At 31.5% G+C, this 16,838-nt stretch overlaps 1 protein-coding gene across 2 annotated transcripts in view; it reads left to right on the top strand.

Moving 5' to 3' along the window:
- The window catches only part of LOC127715390 (uncharacterized), a 175,266-nt gene that overhangs the window by 40,002 nt on the left and 118,426 nt on the right, over nucleotides 1-16,838 (top strand). Inside the window, exon 9 of one of the 2 annotated variants that reach the window (XM_052221428.1) lies at nucleotides 976-1,370. The exons of the other annotated variant lie outside the window; for it this stretch is intronic. Within the exon in view, the coding sequence (XP_052077388.1) occupies nucleotides 976-1,004 (29 nt within the window). The 3' untranslated portion in view covers nucleotides 1,005-1,370. Of the gene's footprint in view, nucleotides 1-975; nucleotides 1,371-16,838 lie in introns of those variants that run through there. 2 annotated transcript variants of the gene reach the window in all.

Genomic DNA, 16,838 nt, shown 5'->3' with positions numbered 1-16,838 from the left:
TTATGAATTTTAAACATGTTCTTAATTCATTTTGCACAGGGCATTTGTCAGATAAACATACACGGAAATAGACCATAGTAGCGATATATTATTAAATTATGTTTGCTCAATTTGCATTTATATGTTTATGTATTTTTGAAATGTCATACCGAAATGGATTGGGCTAATTCATTGACTTTCATCATGCTAAGATAATAAAATGAGGATAGCGATGAAAATGGTGACAATAATATTTATTAAAAAGAAACTAAATTTATAACTCAAGTTAAAAGGTAAAACTAACCAATTGTCGTTATATGTTCTTATACTAATTCATACTATTCATTAGAAGCAATCATGCGCTAAAGTTTTTTCCTACAAGGTTATGCTTTTTATGGAAAAATTATTTCTTTATGTCTTCGACTTAAAGATAATAATTTTGAATTGAGATTCCACCATCCGATTTTTTTCTCTCACTCCTATAAGTCCTTCGTAAAATCATCTATAAAGGTTTTCTATGTAGCAATATGTTGACTATTTTTTATGATCGGAACTTATACACTTTTTTCAGTTATTTTCTGCCTTTACTTAAGGTTATACAATTCAACATTTTAAAAAAGTGTCTTATTTAAAGTGCACAGAATGCACTTGTTTCAGCGCCTTAGTCAACATTACAACTTTTAATTACATTGTTTAATTGTTATTGAAATGTTTTATCTGTCATACCAACTTCCAATGTAGTCCTTTAATGGGTAATTATGAGTATAGTGTCTAGTGACAAGAATCTGAAAACTATTACTTATATGTGCATTCAAACGTTATGAATATCATGTAACAAATAAATCAATTATAGTTCAATATAAATATTTACTTAAAAGTGGATATGACGGTTTCAAATGAAATATTCATATATACCATAAAGAGTACTAAATCATGTCTTTTAAACATATTTTAAAAACAAAAGGTAATGAAATGCCTTTACCTTTTTCGTTTTAGATCAATCTCCCATGGAAATGAAAAGTTAGAAAGATCATTTAATCAAATTTGTACCGACTCGTGCATCACAGGAAATTTTGATCGCGATCACAAAAAACCATTGCGTTTTAATAACAGTACCTTTTGGATCTTGAAAGATTACGATTGCATGTTACATTATTTCAACGCTTGCAAAAAAGGCTATGAAACAGTTTTTGTTTCAGATCCGAAGGAAATTGTGAGACGTACTTATCGCAATCAACTTTTTATAATTGATGATGTATTTGGAAAATACTCGTCAAATATATCTGACATAACTGAAAGATCGGAAAAGTACGTTTTATTTTGAGCTGTCATTACATTGTTATCATTTAATAAAGAGAATGTATACATTTTATCATTGAATAATTATTTAACTGATTAAAACCCTGATGTCCGAAAATTGGAATACTTGATTTGAATGTATGATAGTTTATCTTAATTCTATAATTGTACTTTCATGACAGTTATGATATGCGAGTCATTTGAAAAAATCGACACCAACATCGCATAAGATCCGAGAAATGGAAAAGATACCAAGAGGACAATAAAAAAAATATATGTTGCTCAGTCTTTAGTCTTCTATGTTGTGTTTTGTGTACTATTGTTTGTCTGTTGGTCTTTTTCTTTTTTAGCCATGGCATTGTCAGTTTATTTTCGACTTATGAGTTTGAATGTCCCTCTGGTATCCTTTGCCTCTCTTCTACTGTTCTAAAAAGTACAAAAAAGCTTGAAATAAAAAAATCTATACAAAATATCTGCGTTCAGAGTATATTTTTAATAAAAAAGAAATACTACACTCAAATGAACTATAGCAAACTATTTTCTTAGTCAAACTTAATAGCTTTGGTATGAATGTGTAAAACTTTGCGAGTTATTTTCAATGCAAAAAAAAAATGGACACACACTACGAATGTGTAAGCTTATATCTTAATTTACACCAACTTGTCATTACATGAAATTGATAGATCCTACATTAAAAATGTTTTTTCCTCAATATAAGATCAAATTGCAATAAAAGATTCCTTTATAGTTGACATTTATCTTTATGCATTAAACATAATATCGTGGTGTAAACTAAATACCCCAAATCGTTATAACGCTCTCATAGGTGTAACTTCTTTGAACAGATAACATATTGAAACAAAAAATCATTTGTACATGTATGAATGGCGCTAAAACTTTGTCTAATTAAAATTTAAAAAAATCTAAGTAAATCAACTTTAAATCCGAATATTTTTTTCTCATGTACAATAGGACCGACTGTTTAACATTTATTTTAATGGAGTTAAATAGTATCATGTATCTATATGGAGTTATTTCCTTTCAAAACGATAAGTCTTCCTTTTGAAGAACCAATCAGGACAACACCAAGTTTCAATAAAATGTGCTTCAAGGCTACAATAATGTCCTGTGTAAGGTCATCATTTACCCCGATTAAAATGTCAACTACATATATTAAAAATAAGGAGATGTGGTATGATTGACAAGTTTCCATCAGCGTTCAAATGACGTGCATATTAGCAATTATACGGTCACCGTCCGGCATTCAACAATGAGAACTTGAAAACGCATACCGTATTATATGGTAAGCTATCAAAGACCCCGACATGAAAATGTGAAACAATTTAAACGAGAAAACTAACGGCCTAATTGACAATAATACAATTAAGATAAACACATATGGCAGACATTAACCAGCGACAACAACTGAATTAAAGGCTCCTCACATTGGACAGGCCCATAAAGAATGTGTACGGTTTGTTGAAACATTTTGTTTAATTTGATAGTAATCATGTGTTGTGCCAATTGGACTTAAAGGTTAAAAGGTAAAGACAGAAACAATGCCTTCCTTTATTTATTAGACTGCTGTAGCCCAAAAAAAGTGTCGTTAACGCAAACTTCAATTTTCGAAACAAATAATCATACGATATGGGTTTTGCTCATTGTTGAAGGACGTACGGTGATTTACGGTTTCTTACATCTATGTCATTTGGTCTCTGGTGGATAATTGTCTCTTTGGTAATCATACAATATCTTCATACTTTTATACTGTTGATAATTTCAATAAAGCAAATCAAGTTGTTCGTATATAGGTTTGCCTTTTATCTTTTAACTTTTAGTCATATAGGTCTTCACATGTTTTGCTTCTTATACATCCTTGGCATTTAAATATTTGGTTTTGGGCATATATGATAATCCAGAAAAGCGCTGCTGAAGCACAACATATATCAAGTGTTAATTAAAATAGGCATATTTATGAATTATAATTGACCAGTTAGGCGGAGCATCCAGTCTGGTTAAAAAAAGGTAATGTCCTGAAATCGTTTCGATTTGTTGATGATGATGGGTGCGTTTAACTACCTTGAATGGCTATAAAGCATTCGCACGGTCGGTTCGATTGGTGTATGTCTCTGACTATTCAAAAAACGTCCCGAGACAGGGACGGAACATTATGTAAAATATATTAAACGAAATAATAGAACAAAGTCGTAGATGCATTGATAAAAAGGTGTGCTAATCTGTTAACTTTTAAAGTTGTCCATAGAGGCCAAGAATACATGTATACTAATATCATGCCGATAAGCCAACAACTATATATACGATGCTCATCGGTTTTTTTTATCCGTCCGGAGTCTGTTCATTGAACTTTAAGGCACACGAAACTACCGGACTTGAGCTATATGTCCAGCCTACATTTGAACAACTTCAAAACCAAATCAAATATAATATTTTTAACAGCGTACAAGTAACTTGGCATACAATATTCTTAATGTGATGAGATCAACGCATTCTCTATCAAATGTCTCCCTTTTGTTATACCAATATCTAGAACATACCCCTGAATTGGTGTCTAAAATGTCTTCTTCATTTCCTCCATGAATATAAGTCTTTTATCACTTGCACAGACTAAACGTTTTTGTTTTTTTTTAAATCTGCAGTGTTAATAGTTTACCCGAAGAAATTTTTAAAAAGTCAAGTTCCCGATAAAGGTATAAGGTATTTTTCAAAGTTTTCCACTTTTGTATGAGTTATAATACTAGTATACAAATACATATGTAGCGTAATCCACAATCAAAAATAGTTTTTTTATTAATAACATCCCGATTCAAGATTAAGACAACTATGAACGCAAACTGTTTTGCCGTTTCATTGATCCTAAAAGAGAGGTTTGTGAGACGAAAGACTGCGATTTATGCAGGATATTGTAGAGAATTTTTCCGGCATATAAAGAGAGAAACCACGACGACGAATACGACAATACGGTGCGTTCTATCTGTATTGAGCGAAGTGAGGGACTGTTGTGTATACCCTAAATGCGTACATGGTGGTAGATGTCAATGAGTAGAACAGTATGTAATCTTTGTGACAAAGGCCTTCCTTCAGAAGGGCTGCATTCGTTTGCAGGAAAACTGTAGAGGATTTTTATTTTTTATTTCCAACGTGTCCCCATTAAAAAAAAATCATGAATAAATTTGACCAGATAATGTATATTTCTTTCAGGCAAAGAATGCGTAATTGGACGATATTTCGTTGATTTATTTTTGGTATTAAACGCAACATTCAGCACTCTTGTCTATTTCGTGGTGGTCAGATTTTATTAGTACAGGAAGCCACAGTACCCACAGAAAAACCACATACTTCGGCCCAAAAACTGAATATCCAAGTCAATTAAGTTCGGAGTCGAAAGCATATTTCGGATTTTAAAGAATTTTGTACGCATTTATATAATTTTTTGGAATCATCTGAATATTAAACAAAATATAAATATGAAGAGTTTATACTTCCAAAGATACTGTCGATTACGTGAAAATGGTCTTTAAATGTAAAGGAGGAATGTATAACGCGGCAGAGAATATGAATTTTACCACTTTAAATTGCGATTTTCCGAAAATCAGTCCACAGAATTCTATGTAAAAATGATATTCAATTCCAATTTAACGATAGGAAAATATTAGGGGGTTACCGGATTTGTGTTTGCTGTATAAATCATTTATGTATGAGTGATATGTGATAATATGAAAAAATACTATTTCACGCTACAAAAGTGAAACTAATTTTAAAATATCTACGGAAAACAACAAAAAAAACAACAAAAAACAAATCCGTTGACCCCTAGTATTTTCACACCATTTAAACGTAAATGTTTATAGCCATTACACAAAATTTAATCCAAAATCTGTGGACGGATTTTGTAGAAGACATAAAAAATTATTGCACATTTCTTTTCAAAACAAATATTCGTAAGCGAAACATTTCACACAAATTCATGATATTGTATATTTTAAAATCTTATTTTTACTTTTGAATCAGAATTTAATACTTTGTACATTAGTATCTACCAAACAAAATTTGCATAAATTCAGTTTTTTTTTAACTTAATTAATTGAACATAACGGCTACGTGTGGATTAACGTTCACGATGGTATAAGGTTTTCAATGGCATTCGTTGATGTTGTAGTAAAATTTAGCAACGTCATAGGTGTAACCTTATTTTGGAATTTGAAAAATTTGGCAGAAATATCATATGCAGTTGTCACAACAATATATGCAGTGGTCACCACAATATATACAGTTGTCACAACATTATATGCAGTGGTCACAACATTATATCATTCAGTTGTCACACTCTTATATGCAGTTGTCACAACATTATATACAGTTGTCACAACGTTATATACAGTTGTCACAACATTATATACAGTTGTCCCAACTCACAACATTATATGCAGTTATAACAACTCACAACATTATATGCAGTTGTAAAAACATTATATACAGTTCTCTCAACATTATATACAGTTGTCCCAACTCAAAACATTATATGCAGTTGTCATAACATTATATACAGTTGTCACAACATTATATACAGTTGTCACAACATTATATACAATTGTCTCAACATTATATACAGTTGTCTCAACTCATAACATTATATACAGTTGTCACAACATTATATACAGTTGTCCCAACTCACAACATCATATACAGTTGTCCCAACTCACAACATTATATGCAGTTGTCACAACATCATATACAGTTGTCACAACATTATATACAGTTGTCCCAACATTATATACAGTTGTAACAACATCATATACAGTTGTCCCAACTCACAACATTATATACAGTTGTCCCAACTCACAACATTATATGCAGTTGTCACAACATTATATACAGTTGTCACAACATTATATACAGTTGTCCCAACTCACAACATTATATACAGTTGTCCCAACTCACAACATGATATGCAGTTGTCACAACATTATATACAGTTGTTCCAACATTATGTACAGTTGTCACAACATTATATACAGTTGTCCCAACATTATATACAGTTGTCACAACATTATATAGAGTTGTCCCAATTCACAACATTATATACAGTTGTCCCAACTCACAACATTATATACAGTTGTCCCAACTCACAACATTATATGCAGTTATCACAACTCACAACATTAAATGCAGTGGTCATACCATTATATGTGTTCAGTTGATGACGGTGATGATCAGTGATAGTGATGATGATGATTGATGTAAAGGAATGTGGTGGTTCAAATTCGGTAAACATCGTATATTTTATCGGATATTGCCGAATCCCGTCATATATATATATATATAAAATTATGTAAGACTGAAATTGATAATGCACTGCAAAAAAAAAAAAAAAAAATAGAACATGCAGTTATTGAAATCCTGTAATTTAACCAAATGGATTGAAAACTTTATGAGAGAAAATATAATACTGGTACTGTCTTAGAATTGGACAGACATGATTTTATCAATTTAGAGGTAGTTCATTCCGAGGAAATGATGAAACTATGAGTTGCATGCATTAATTATAATTCTGTTCGTCTTAAGAAATACACATTGCATAATGTTAGTAAAAATGATGAATGATAATAATGAAAAATCAAATAGCAGTTTGTATACTAAATTACTCGAGTACATTTCTTACTGAACAATCTATAGCTAGGTACCACTTTAGTCGATATTCAGTTTAAGTTGCATAAAAAAACAATCAGAATATAGAGTTATGCATTGTTACATGATTTAGTATCGCACAGACAGGACAAAATGCAGTTTAAAGTATTTCATTGCAGGTGTTTATCATAACCTTACATCTATTGTCTATCCAACATTTGTAAGCTTTTTTTAGCATGCACGTAGAGCAGTTTGCTTTCTAAATATGAGCAACAGCCTTAACCAAAAAAGATAAAATTATACATAAAAGCATAATTTTGTACAACTCTAGCTTAACATCTTTTTGGTTATACATTTGTAGTTGATGCTCATATCAAATTATAAACTTTTATGAGGAAAGTTTACCCCTTTCTAGACCCATTTTAGCGATCTAGGTCAGTAAGGTCCATGAAAAAAAATGAATTTCCTCGACCTACATTTTACACAGTTATAATTAATTCTGTTTTTTTTTCCATTATGATACATGGTCTAATTTAAGCAATTACAAGTCTTAGAGGAATTATATCTTTTCAGTGAGCACATCTTTGATAGTAACGAAGGACATTGAAAAGATGTAAGTCATCTCGACATACATTTTACACATGAATGATTCTGGTTTAATTTAATGTTAAGTTACAGATCAAAGTAACTACAAGTCATACAGAAATAATATTTTGCGCGCTTCCTTGATATTAGTGAAGGTTTATACAAAAATTTAGTCAACTCAACCGACAGACGCTAGGCTATCTTCATATATACTCAACAACTAAATTAACTCGTTACTCTCGTTATTATGTCTCGTCTTCATCGAAGGAAGAACTTTTGTTTTATTGTGAATTCTTCTCATTGTTGTTATTGGTGTTCTTGTTTTTTTTCTCACGAAGAAGCTTATCCGGGCCAGAACGTTTTTATCATTTGATCTAGCAAAATGAGGTCTATGTGGAGTGTTGCGTACCAACATGACCTGCATATGACCTTTGTGGTGAAATGATTGATGTTTTATACCTTTTGTAGCTTGTCCGGGGCAGAACTTGTTTGTGTTGTCCGTTGCAGTTGCATAATAATTTTGGTATTATATATTGAACTTAGATCGATGTTCGTTCCTCAAATCGACGGCCGATTATAGCTCTATAATTGAAATATTTTTTCTGTACTCAAATCGACACCCAATTCTTAGTAGAGACCTCCCGACTTTCAGAAAAATCTTTTGTAACAATGAAATAAAATTGCATTTAATAAAGGTTTTAAAAATTTGTTTACATAATTTTATCAAGGATGTAAACAGGTAATGGTATCAATTTCAAATTGATGTATTTCGTTCGATTCTTTAGGATTTAGGACTGGGCATTACATGCCACTGGTGTTTTGCCTTTTGCCTGCTGAATCAAGAGACTTTTACTTGGAAAATGTTTTCTTTGCTTCAAGAATGTTGTGAAAGTTATAATCTACGAATGAATTTCACTACAATGCATGTTGATTTTGAGGAACGATGCATGCCGTTGTGAAAGAATTTTCCCCAAGACATTATCACCAAGGCATGTCGTTTTCACCTTGGTCAGTCATGGTGGTGGCGTAAAATACAAAATCTAGGACTAGAAAAAGAGTACAAGAAAAATGGCAGTGATGGTCTAGTGGTTACACCATTTTTTGGATTAGCTTATTTCAACCTTGAAGAATAAGGTGATTGTTTTGCTGAGGCTTTAATATAAGATATGCCAATTGACAAAAAATAGAAGCTTTTGCTGCATGATTATGATATATATATATACATATGTTGATGATAATGCTTGGTTCCCACCATTTGTATTGGCTGAAACTCCATCTTCCGCCAGACGCACCAATAATGGAAAAGATACATTCCACAAGAATTACAATGAACTGTTTTATTCGTTGCATCCTTCCATGTTTGTGTTTTTGGACAATATTGTTAAATTACAAGCTACTACATACATTAAATTGTGCAATACCAATGCAACAGAATTTACAAGCAGGCGCATATCAGAAAAAGAAATATTTGCGATTGAAAACTATTAAAGAGGAAAACTCAGCCGCAGAGATTATGTATGTGTCATGAGTGCCAGCCTTGATATACTTACATGTATGTTGTCCGACTATTAAATGACTTTAAAAGACTTTTACTTCGCCAGTGTAAACTGTCGGTCCCAAGCCCGGATGAAGGAGTAGGGAAGTAATTTCTTTTCAATTTGCGAAATCGTATAATTTATTTTTGGTGTAAATGATAGTACTCGCAGGATCGTTCCTAAATTTCCGGGCACGATCAACAACATTTCCGTAAAAACGAGGATGTGCTACCTGTTTGAAATGAAATAAGTTTTCTACAGGTATAACCAAACTTCAAAACCAAATCCTTATATCTATAGAAGAATTTAGTAAAGGTTTTAAGTTATTTGTGGTAACGAAATCCCTGGCTTAATAATTTACCAGTATTACATAGATTACGTTCGTTAAAATCTAAAACGTCAAAACAGACACGGGCATAGCGTGCTTTTAAGACTGCAGTTAAAGAACAATAAAAAATAACAGCAAGAAATATAGAAACTGGAGATTTCTTTATATGTTTTTTTAAAGAAACATTTCATCTTTCTTTTTTTTTTTTGGTGAAAGTCAAATTTTAACAATAAATTGAAATATTGTTTTTATATATATTTTCAAACAAATGACTCCCTTGGAAATAAGCTATACTATGTAAGCTTTTATGGGATATCTCAGGATTTTTTCTAAGCACTGTTTTTAAAATATGTTATGGTTCTATTTTTAAAGTACGTATATACATGATATATATATATATATTATTTGTCTGAATAAAACTATAATATGCTAGATGTATACTAAGCCGGTATTTTTCGAGGGTCAAATGTCTCCCGACTTCTTACAAGACCTTGTCTGTACTTGTAAAAGAAAAACTGTGTGCTCAAAAGAATGTGTTTAATTTGTGCAGAATCTTAGCTTTCATGTGCAGACCTTTGTCCATGCCAGACAAGTGAAATGTGTAGAAATATTAATACAAGTCTTGTGATGGTTTTTAGAATTGAAGATGATGGAGATCAGGCTTGATTCTTAAATTGTGTTCTTATATTGTACTATTATACCACTGTCCTAGGTTAAGGCCTTCAAACTAGTTTAACCACGCCACATATTGTATGTGCCTGTCCTAAGCCAGGAGCCTGTAATTCAGTGGTTGTCGTTTGTTACTGTATATCATTTTTTTTAATTCATTATTTTATACATAAATCAGGCCGTTAAATTTTTCGTTTGAATTGTTTTAAATTTGTCATGTCGGGGACTTTTAGAGCCGACTACTAAGTATATGTTTTGGGTTTTACTCATGGTTGAAGGTAGTAAGGTAACCTATAGATGTTGATTTATGTGTCAGTTAGTACTCTTGGGGAGATTTGTCTCATTGGCAATCATAACACATTTTCTTATTTTTATATTGAATACCTCCTGAAGTGTTTGGTACGTTGCAAGGTGGAAAAGGGGGGGGGGGGGGGGGGGATTTAAAACTGATCATGTAATAGATATTAACCAGAGTAAAATACACAGTAGTTTATGCTATGGAAGCAGCAATTATTGTAAAAAAACAGAAGCAACGAGAAGTCTATAAAAACAAAACTATCCGCAAATTCAATTTGAGGTCATATTAGACTGCAGTGTACTTTTGCCTCTGGCTTAATGTCACACTCAATATGCTAGTTGAAAACATAATTTTAAGTATTGTCCTTCATTACACTTGATTTTTATCTGAAACGAAAATAATTTATTAGATGAAGTTGCTCTAAACATTTTATGGGTTGAAAACTTGATTTTTGAAGTTTTGTTTATAAAACGTGGTTTTTGGAATTTTTTTACACAAACAAAATTTTTATGATTAAAGTTTACATTTATATATACAAACAAACATTACCTAACCCAAAACAGTATCGTTTGTATTTAGGTAGAGATTAGAAATAGAAAAATATGTCAAAATTGAAACTCGGCAAAATTTTTACAGATTTGTAAAGATGACCTTTGACCTCAAATAAAAAAAAATATGACCATGTCAGGTCCTTACGACACATTGTTATAGTACACGGTTTCTTCTTTCGAATGATATATTATAACTGTAGCTGTGTCATGTGTGTGTGTTCGGTGGGTAGATTAAATTTTAAAAAATCTGCTCTCAGTCACCGCACTATAGGGATATGTATATATCCTATGCATGTGGAGTTGGTTTATTGCTGCTGAGGTGCACGTGGAGAAAATTTAAAGTTTCAAAATTAAAATCGTCTCGTTTGTGATAGATTCTGGTACGGATATGACTGCGTATGTCAAATTCGAAGTATAAGTCTAAAAATGATGCCGAAGAAGCCGGGTCTGTTGTTTCTTCAAGTTTTAGTTTTGGAGGATATATTAATGGAACCCAGTCAGAAATGCTTGAATCGTTCATGGAAAGAACATCCTAAATATATCTGAAAGTGAAAATAAATTATCTGGCTTCTTTTATCTTCTTTTTTTAACAAGTGTCTGAAGGAACTACGACTAATACGAAAGTAAGAAGATGTAGACAAGGAAATGCGAACAGTTCGTTCCCATAGGAACGTTGACAATTTGTTAAAAAAGGCTACTTCCAAATTCAACAAATATACTGTCAATTAGAAACTCGAGCATACTGATCACTTGATCATCGGTATAGCATGCTTTACCTTCCTGTTCACTATTATCAAAATATGCCGTCTGGTATTCCGAATCAATTAATTTTTAACATATGGTATCATTTTTATAACAAAAAGAATTGTGGATAATTTCTTATAGACGATTTTTCAATTTCTCATGGGGAATTGTGGTATAAAGGTTTGAAAAGTCAAAAGTTTTGATAAAATTGATTTGGAAGAAAGATCTAGATTTAAAACTATCCACAATGTCCTTTGATATTTTTAGAATCCGCATAATGGTTAATACCACTACGCGAGTAAATAGTTTCACAGTATTTCCGACGACCTCACTGCAGACAGAATATTTTTCGTATATGTGGGACTGACTTCTCCCATTAACCCTAATTCTTAAAACATTTTAACTTCAAATATATAAGTAAGAAAAAAATAAAATTAACATATTGAAGATTAGAACAAATAGTGTATTATACAATTTTATTACTTTTATTAAAGGTGATCAAACCTCAGAAAATATGTCCACATTTATCTTCAGGACATTTGCTCATTAGATGTTTGCTTGTCAACATGCAGACACTTCTCACTGATGTTTCGTTCAAGGGCTGACAAAGGAACATTTTGAGACGACTTTTTTATTTCATTAAAACCAGACGCACCTTTATATTCATTTTCATTCATTTTGAATGTGTTCGACACCTTTGTGTTTTGTATGAGGACTTTCTCTGCTGTTCCGTGGATAATACTATGTTGTGACGAAAGTGGATGCGTGTAAGGTGGACAATTATCTTTCCAGTCATGACTCAACTGTTCATACAAATGAGAATACTTGTGATCTTTTGCTTCTTCGTCAGATTCAGAAGAGGCTTGGTTCCTTGTGTGAATATCCGCAGTAATAGTATCTCTTTGCAGACTACTTATAACAGAAGTGTATGGGTGTAAATAGTCATCACCTTCACTATTTGAATCGTTTATGTAACTATCTTGATACACATTCACTGGAATCAAGTAATCGGACACTGCTGAGTGCAGTTTTCCAAAACATTCTGGAGTTTCCACTGCGAGGATTATTGAAGTATCTTGGATGTCACTATGGTCATCGTTTTTATCAGTTCCAGATATGGGTGTTAGATATTCGGAACTCACTGAATTTTGTTCTATGATGTTACTATGTGTCAATAGCACTGATTCATCTAATGTATTAGTGTTAATAGACGGTTTTGTTATTTGTACAGTTGTTAACGAGTTTACAATACACGATTCGTCTATTTCATCGTAAGCGCTTTCAAACCTGGTAACATTGTTATGGTTTACTAGATTTAAATCAATGTCTCTATTGTCGTTTGTATTGTGATCTGTCATTGATAAAAGTACTCTTCTTGATTGTGACTTCTTTGTATACCTCCAGCCAAGGAAAAATACTCCAAAAAGTAAAACAACACAGGCAGTTGACACGATATACAATAGTAGCTGGTGTTTCGTAATGACTGAAATTAACCAAAGAAAATTCAACTTATCAATACAGGTTTTGAAATTACAAATCAATCCTTTCTGAAGAAAATGCTAAAAAATGCATCAATGCAAATACTTTAAAATTTCATTTTTAAATTATTGTTTCATTTACTATACAACCAGTGGAACCATTGCTCGGCTTATGAGTATTGACAAACATCTATTTATTCAAATACGCAAGATTAGTTTCATGTTAAGTTCTGGTAATTATTTTTTTCTGTCTCACTTTAAAGGAAATTGATAATATCGATAATACTGCAGCATCACCAGAAAAAAAAATGAACATATTTCACAACTTTTTCTGCGACTTTGATGATGATGTTCGATTTTCGTGTGTCCATCCTAAGTCAGAAATTAATGAGGTAATATCTTATGAAATGTTAGAAATTTGCTTTTAGTATTCATATTTATGACGTAGTACTAGTTGTAGTGAATATCCCAGAACAAAATTAGTCATTCAGTATTTCATGGATATGAATGCAAGGATGTGTCACTTTGTGTCACTATATAATTCAAATAAAACAAAACGTCACATACCTTTATCTCTGTTTAATTGATCCTCTTCTGTTATTGTGTAGATCGATGACGGTATTCTGGTTACCCCTTGGTAATAGATAAAAAGTAATAGGAAACGTAACCTGAAATATTACTCGTTATAACTAAAATTTGAATGTGTCGTCGTTACATTTTAGAGGAAATTGAAATATACTCTTTAACTTTCTACCGAATTGAAACAGTATTTGATATACATACTTATATCAAGTAATATTTTGAGCATTCTAGTTCTTAATATAACTAATGACTTCGTTTCGATCACCTGTTGTCATAAACACAATAATAATATACATGTAAGTGATAAAACCTGTCCAAGATACCCGACTTATAATTTTGTACACCATACGCGCGTTTCGTCTACAAAAGACTCATCAGTGATGAAAAGTTAATATTTCCTGTCAAGAAAGCTGTTTGAGGTTTCCTCCATTGGGGCATCATCAGTCAAGTAGGCAGCAATTCTGTGCATACATGACATATTAATCGGTATAGTCGTATTTGTAAATTAACCGTTTGCAAAACAATGAAGTGTTTGAAAGTTTTTGGATTATCTACCACAGGAATATTTTACACGAAAGAAACCTTTCAACAGGACAGTTCAACGAAATAAAGAGGCAAATATCGCCTGAATGAAATTTTTTTAAATTAACAAAATGAACTGAAAGATATAGAATAACTTCTTATGCATTGAAGTATTATTCTTAAGTTTATGCAGTGTATATAAAGTGCGAATCCAGATAGTTCATTTTAATTGTCATATGCAAGTATTACTATTGTAAAATAAAACATGATGGGAAAAATATGTTTTGTTTACGTTTTGAAAATACAAGATCATTGATTTTAATGTATTTTGTAACACAATTTCTTTATATTATGACTTCACAATGTACAAAAACACGATTAAAGTCCAAAATATATGTTATTAAAGTAACATAATCTAGAATACAGTTTCTGAAAGCTATTCATTTTGACATTTGGTGCGATGCATCTCATTGTAAGTGCGATCATTTCTGATGTGGATTTGTTTTTAGGTGCGGTAGATTTTCATTGTCGTTTTATGTGATAATTGGACATACTAAAACTGACAATATTCATATCTGATGCGCACTGGTATGAAAGACCGTGCACACGAAATTTAAAAACTGACTTCAAAATAGAGCACGCCAGTTCTAGAAATTCTTGCGCACCTTTTTGAAAGTCATGTGCCCTTTTTTGAAAGTCGTAAGCAAAAGCCGAAAAGCCGTGCACACGATTTGACAAACTAGTGCGCATCAGATTAAATCTCCAGCAAATGAAATTATTTATATTTACATGACACTTAAGTGCTAATCTGCCTAAAAATCATGACCAGGCAGAAGTGAAAACATGACAAACAAAAACCAACTCAACTTTTCATTAACTTAAGTTCAGAATGTATAATGGGGCATAAATATAACATAATAACATTTTTTTTTACAAATTTAACCATTTTTACAAAGTGTTTTTTATTAAATTAAATCAAAATAACTTGTAGAACTATTTGAAAAATAAAATATTAAAAATACCAAACTCCAAGGAAAATTCTAAACGGAAAGTCTCAAAGCAAATGGTAAAAACAACAGCTCAAACACATCAAACGAATGGGTTACAACTGTCATATTCCTAACTAGGTATACGCATTTTCTTATGTAGATTGGTGGATTGAACCTGGTTTTTAGCTAGCTTAACCTCTCACTTGTATGATAGTCGCATACAATTCCTTTATATTGACAACGATGGGTGAACAAAACAAACTGATATAATCGGTAAAAATGTCAAAAATAGGAGTACAGCATTCAACATTATGTTATAATCCTAATCACTTTAAAAACAAACAAATATGTCATTAAAAAAAAACTGCATATAAACAAAGCACATTAGTAAAAACGAAAGACAAAAAGACAAAAATTTACCATAGCACAATAACACAATGACGAGATGTACAAGTACCGAGTCCGTTCAAATAGACACAACCAAAAATATACTCAACAGTAAGAGTAATAATTTTTATAGAAAAATAAAAGGATACTATAACACGTTATTAAGATGATAAGCAACGACAGTACCTAGAATCTATACTTCAAGACCATCGTGTATGATTTTTGAAGTTGATACGGAATATTTGTCAACAAGTTCTTGGTATCTTAAAACAGTAATAGTAAACGATATTTTAAGAAAAAAGTAGGTTATGCATTAAAAATTTGAAAACAAATTCTGCTTGTTTACATTTGAATTTCTCTAAATTTTTAATGAACAATCTGCCTTTTGTTGACGTCAATTTTCACTGAACTAGTACAGATTTTTATTTAGGAGCCAGCAGAAGCCCGACTCAGGGCTCGGATTATTTGACAAAAGACAATGAAAGCTCTTATTTTTACGGAATACTTTCAATCACAAAGTAAACATTATCAAATCATTCAGACTGTGTATAGTTTGTCAGCGAATTGGCTGAATTTACACTCTTTTTGATGAAAATGAATTAGATTTCTACTGTGAAAATGCACTACACATACCATAAAAATGAATCGCCCCGACAGTGAAAATGATAGTGTTTTATCATTATTTGACAGTAATCAAGAATCGTATAACGAAAGAAGCATAGTGGAATACAACTTCAATATCATTAATCTGAATAACAAAACCTGTTTAAAGTTTTTTCAACATAAATGATTCTGTTTAGAAGTATATATTATGACAACAACAGTTTACTGCTGCTTTTAAATCTCATGCACGCTGTGGTCGTGAACTATTCTTAATATTTATCAATTTTAGTAACGATTTCGCACCTTAGTCGCTGTAAGTGCAATTATATATACCCTTTTGCATGTCTTACCTGTATCATATCATGAGTTTATTAAAATGAAACATTTAATATATAATAATTTATTATTTTATTCCAATATCATCAATTTTATGTCTGTTTATTTATCATTATACATTAGAAAATTATGGCATATACAGTATAAATAGTATGTTAGGATCCGCACTTTATTGCACTGATATGTATATTAAAGGTATTTCTTTGTCCAGACCTAAATTGCATTAGGATTCTGTTTGAACATGTTTTATTGTCTTGAAACTATTAGATTACATTGAAATCAGAAAATGCGTTATTCGTCTCAATTT

The sequence above is a fragment of the Mytilus californianus genome, unplaced genomic scaffold (assembly GCF_021869535.1).
Source record: "Mytilus californianus isolate M0D057914Y unplaced genomic scaffold, xbMytCali1.0.p SCAF_9, whole genome shotgun sequence".
In the NCBI taxonomy this organism is placed as follows: Eukaryota; Metazoa; Mollusca; class Bivalvia; order Mytilida; family Mytilidae; genus Mytilus; species Mytilus californianus.
Note: the sequence above shows the minus strand (reverse complement) of the source record. Positions and strands in the feature narration are given on the sequence as shown.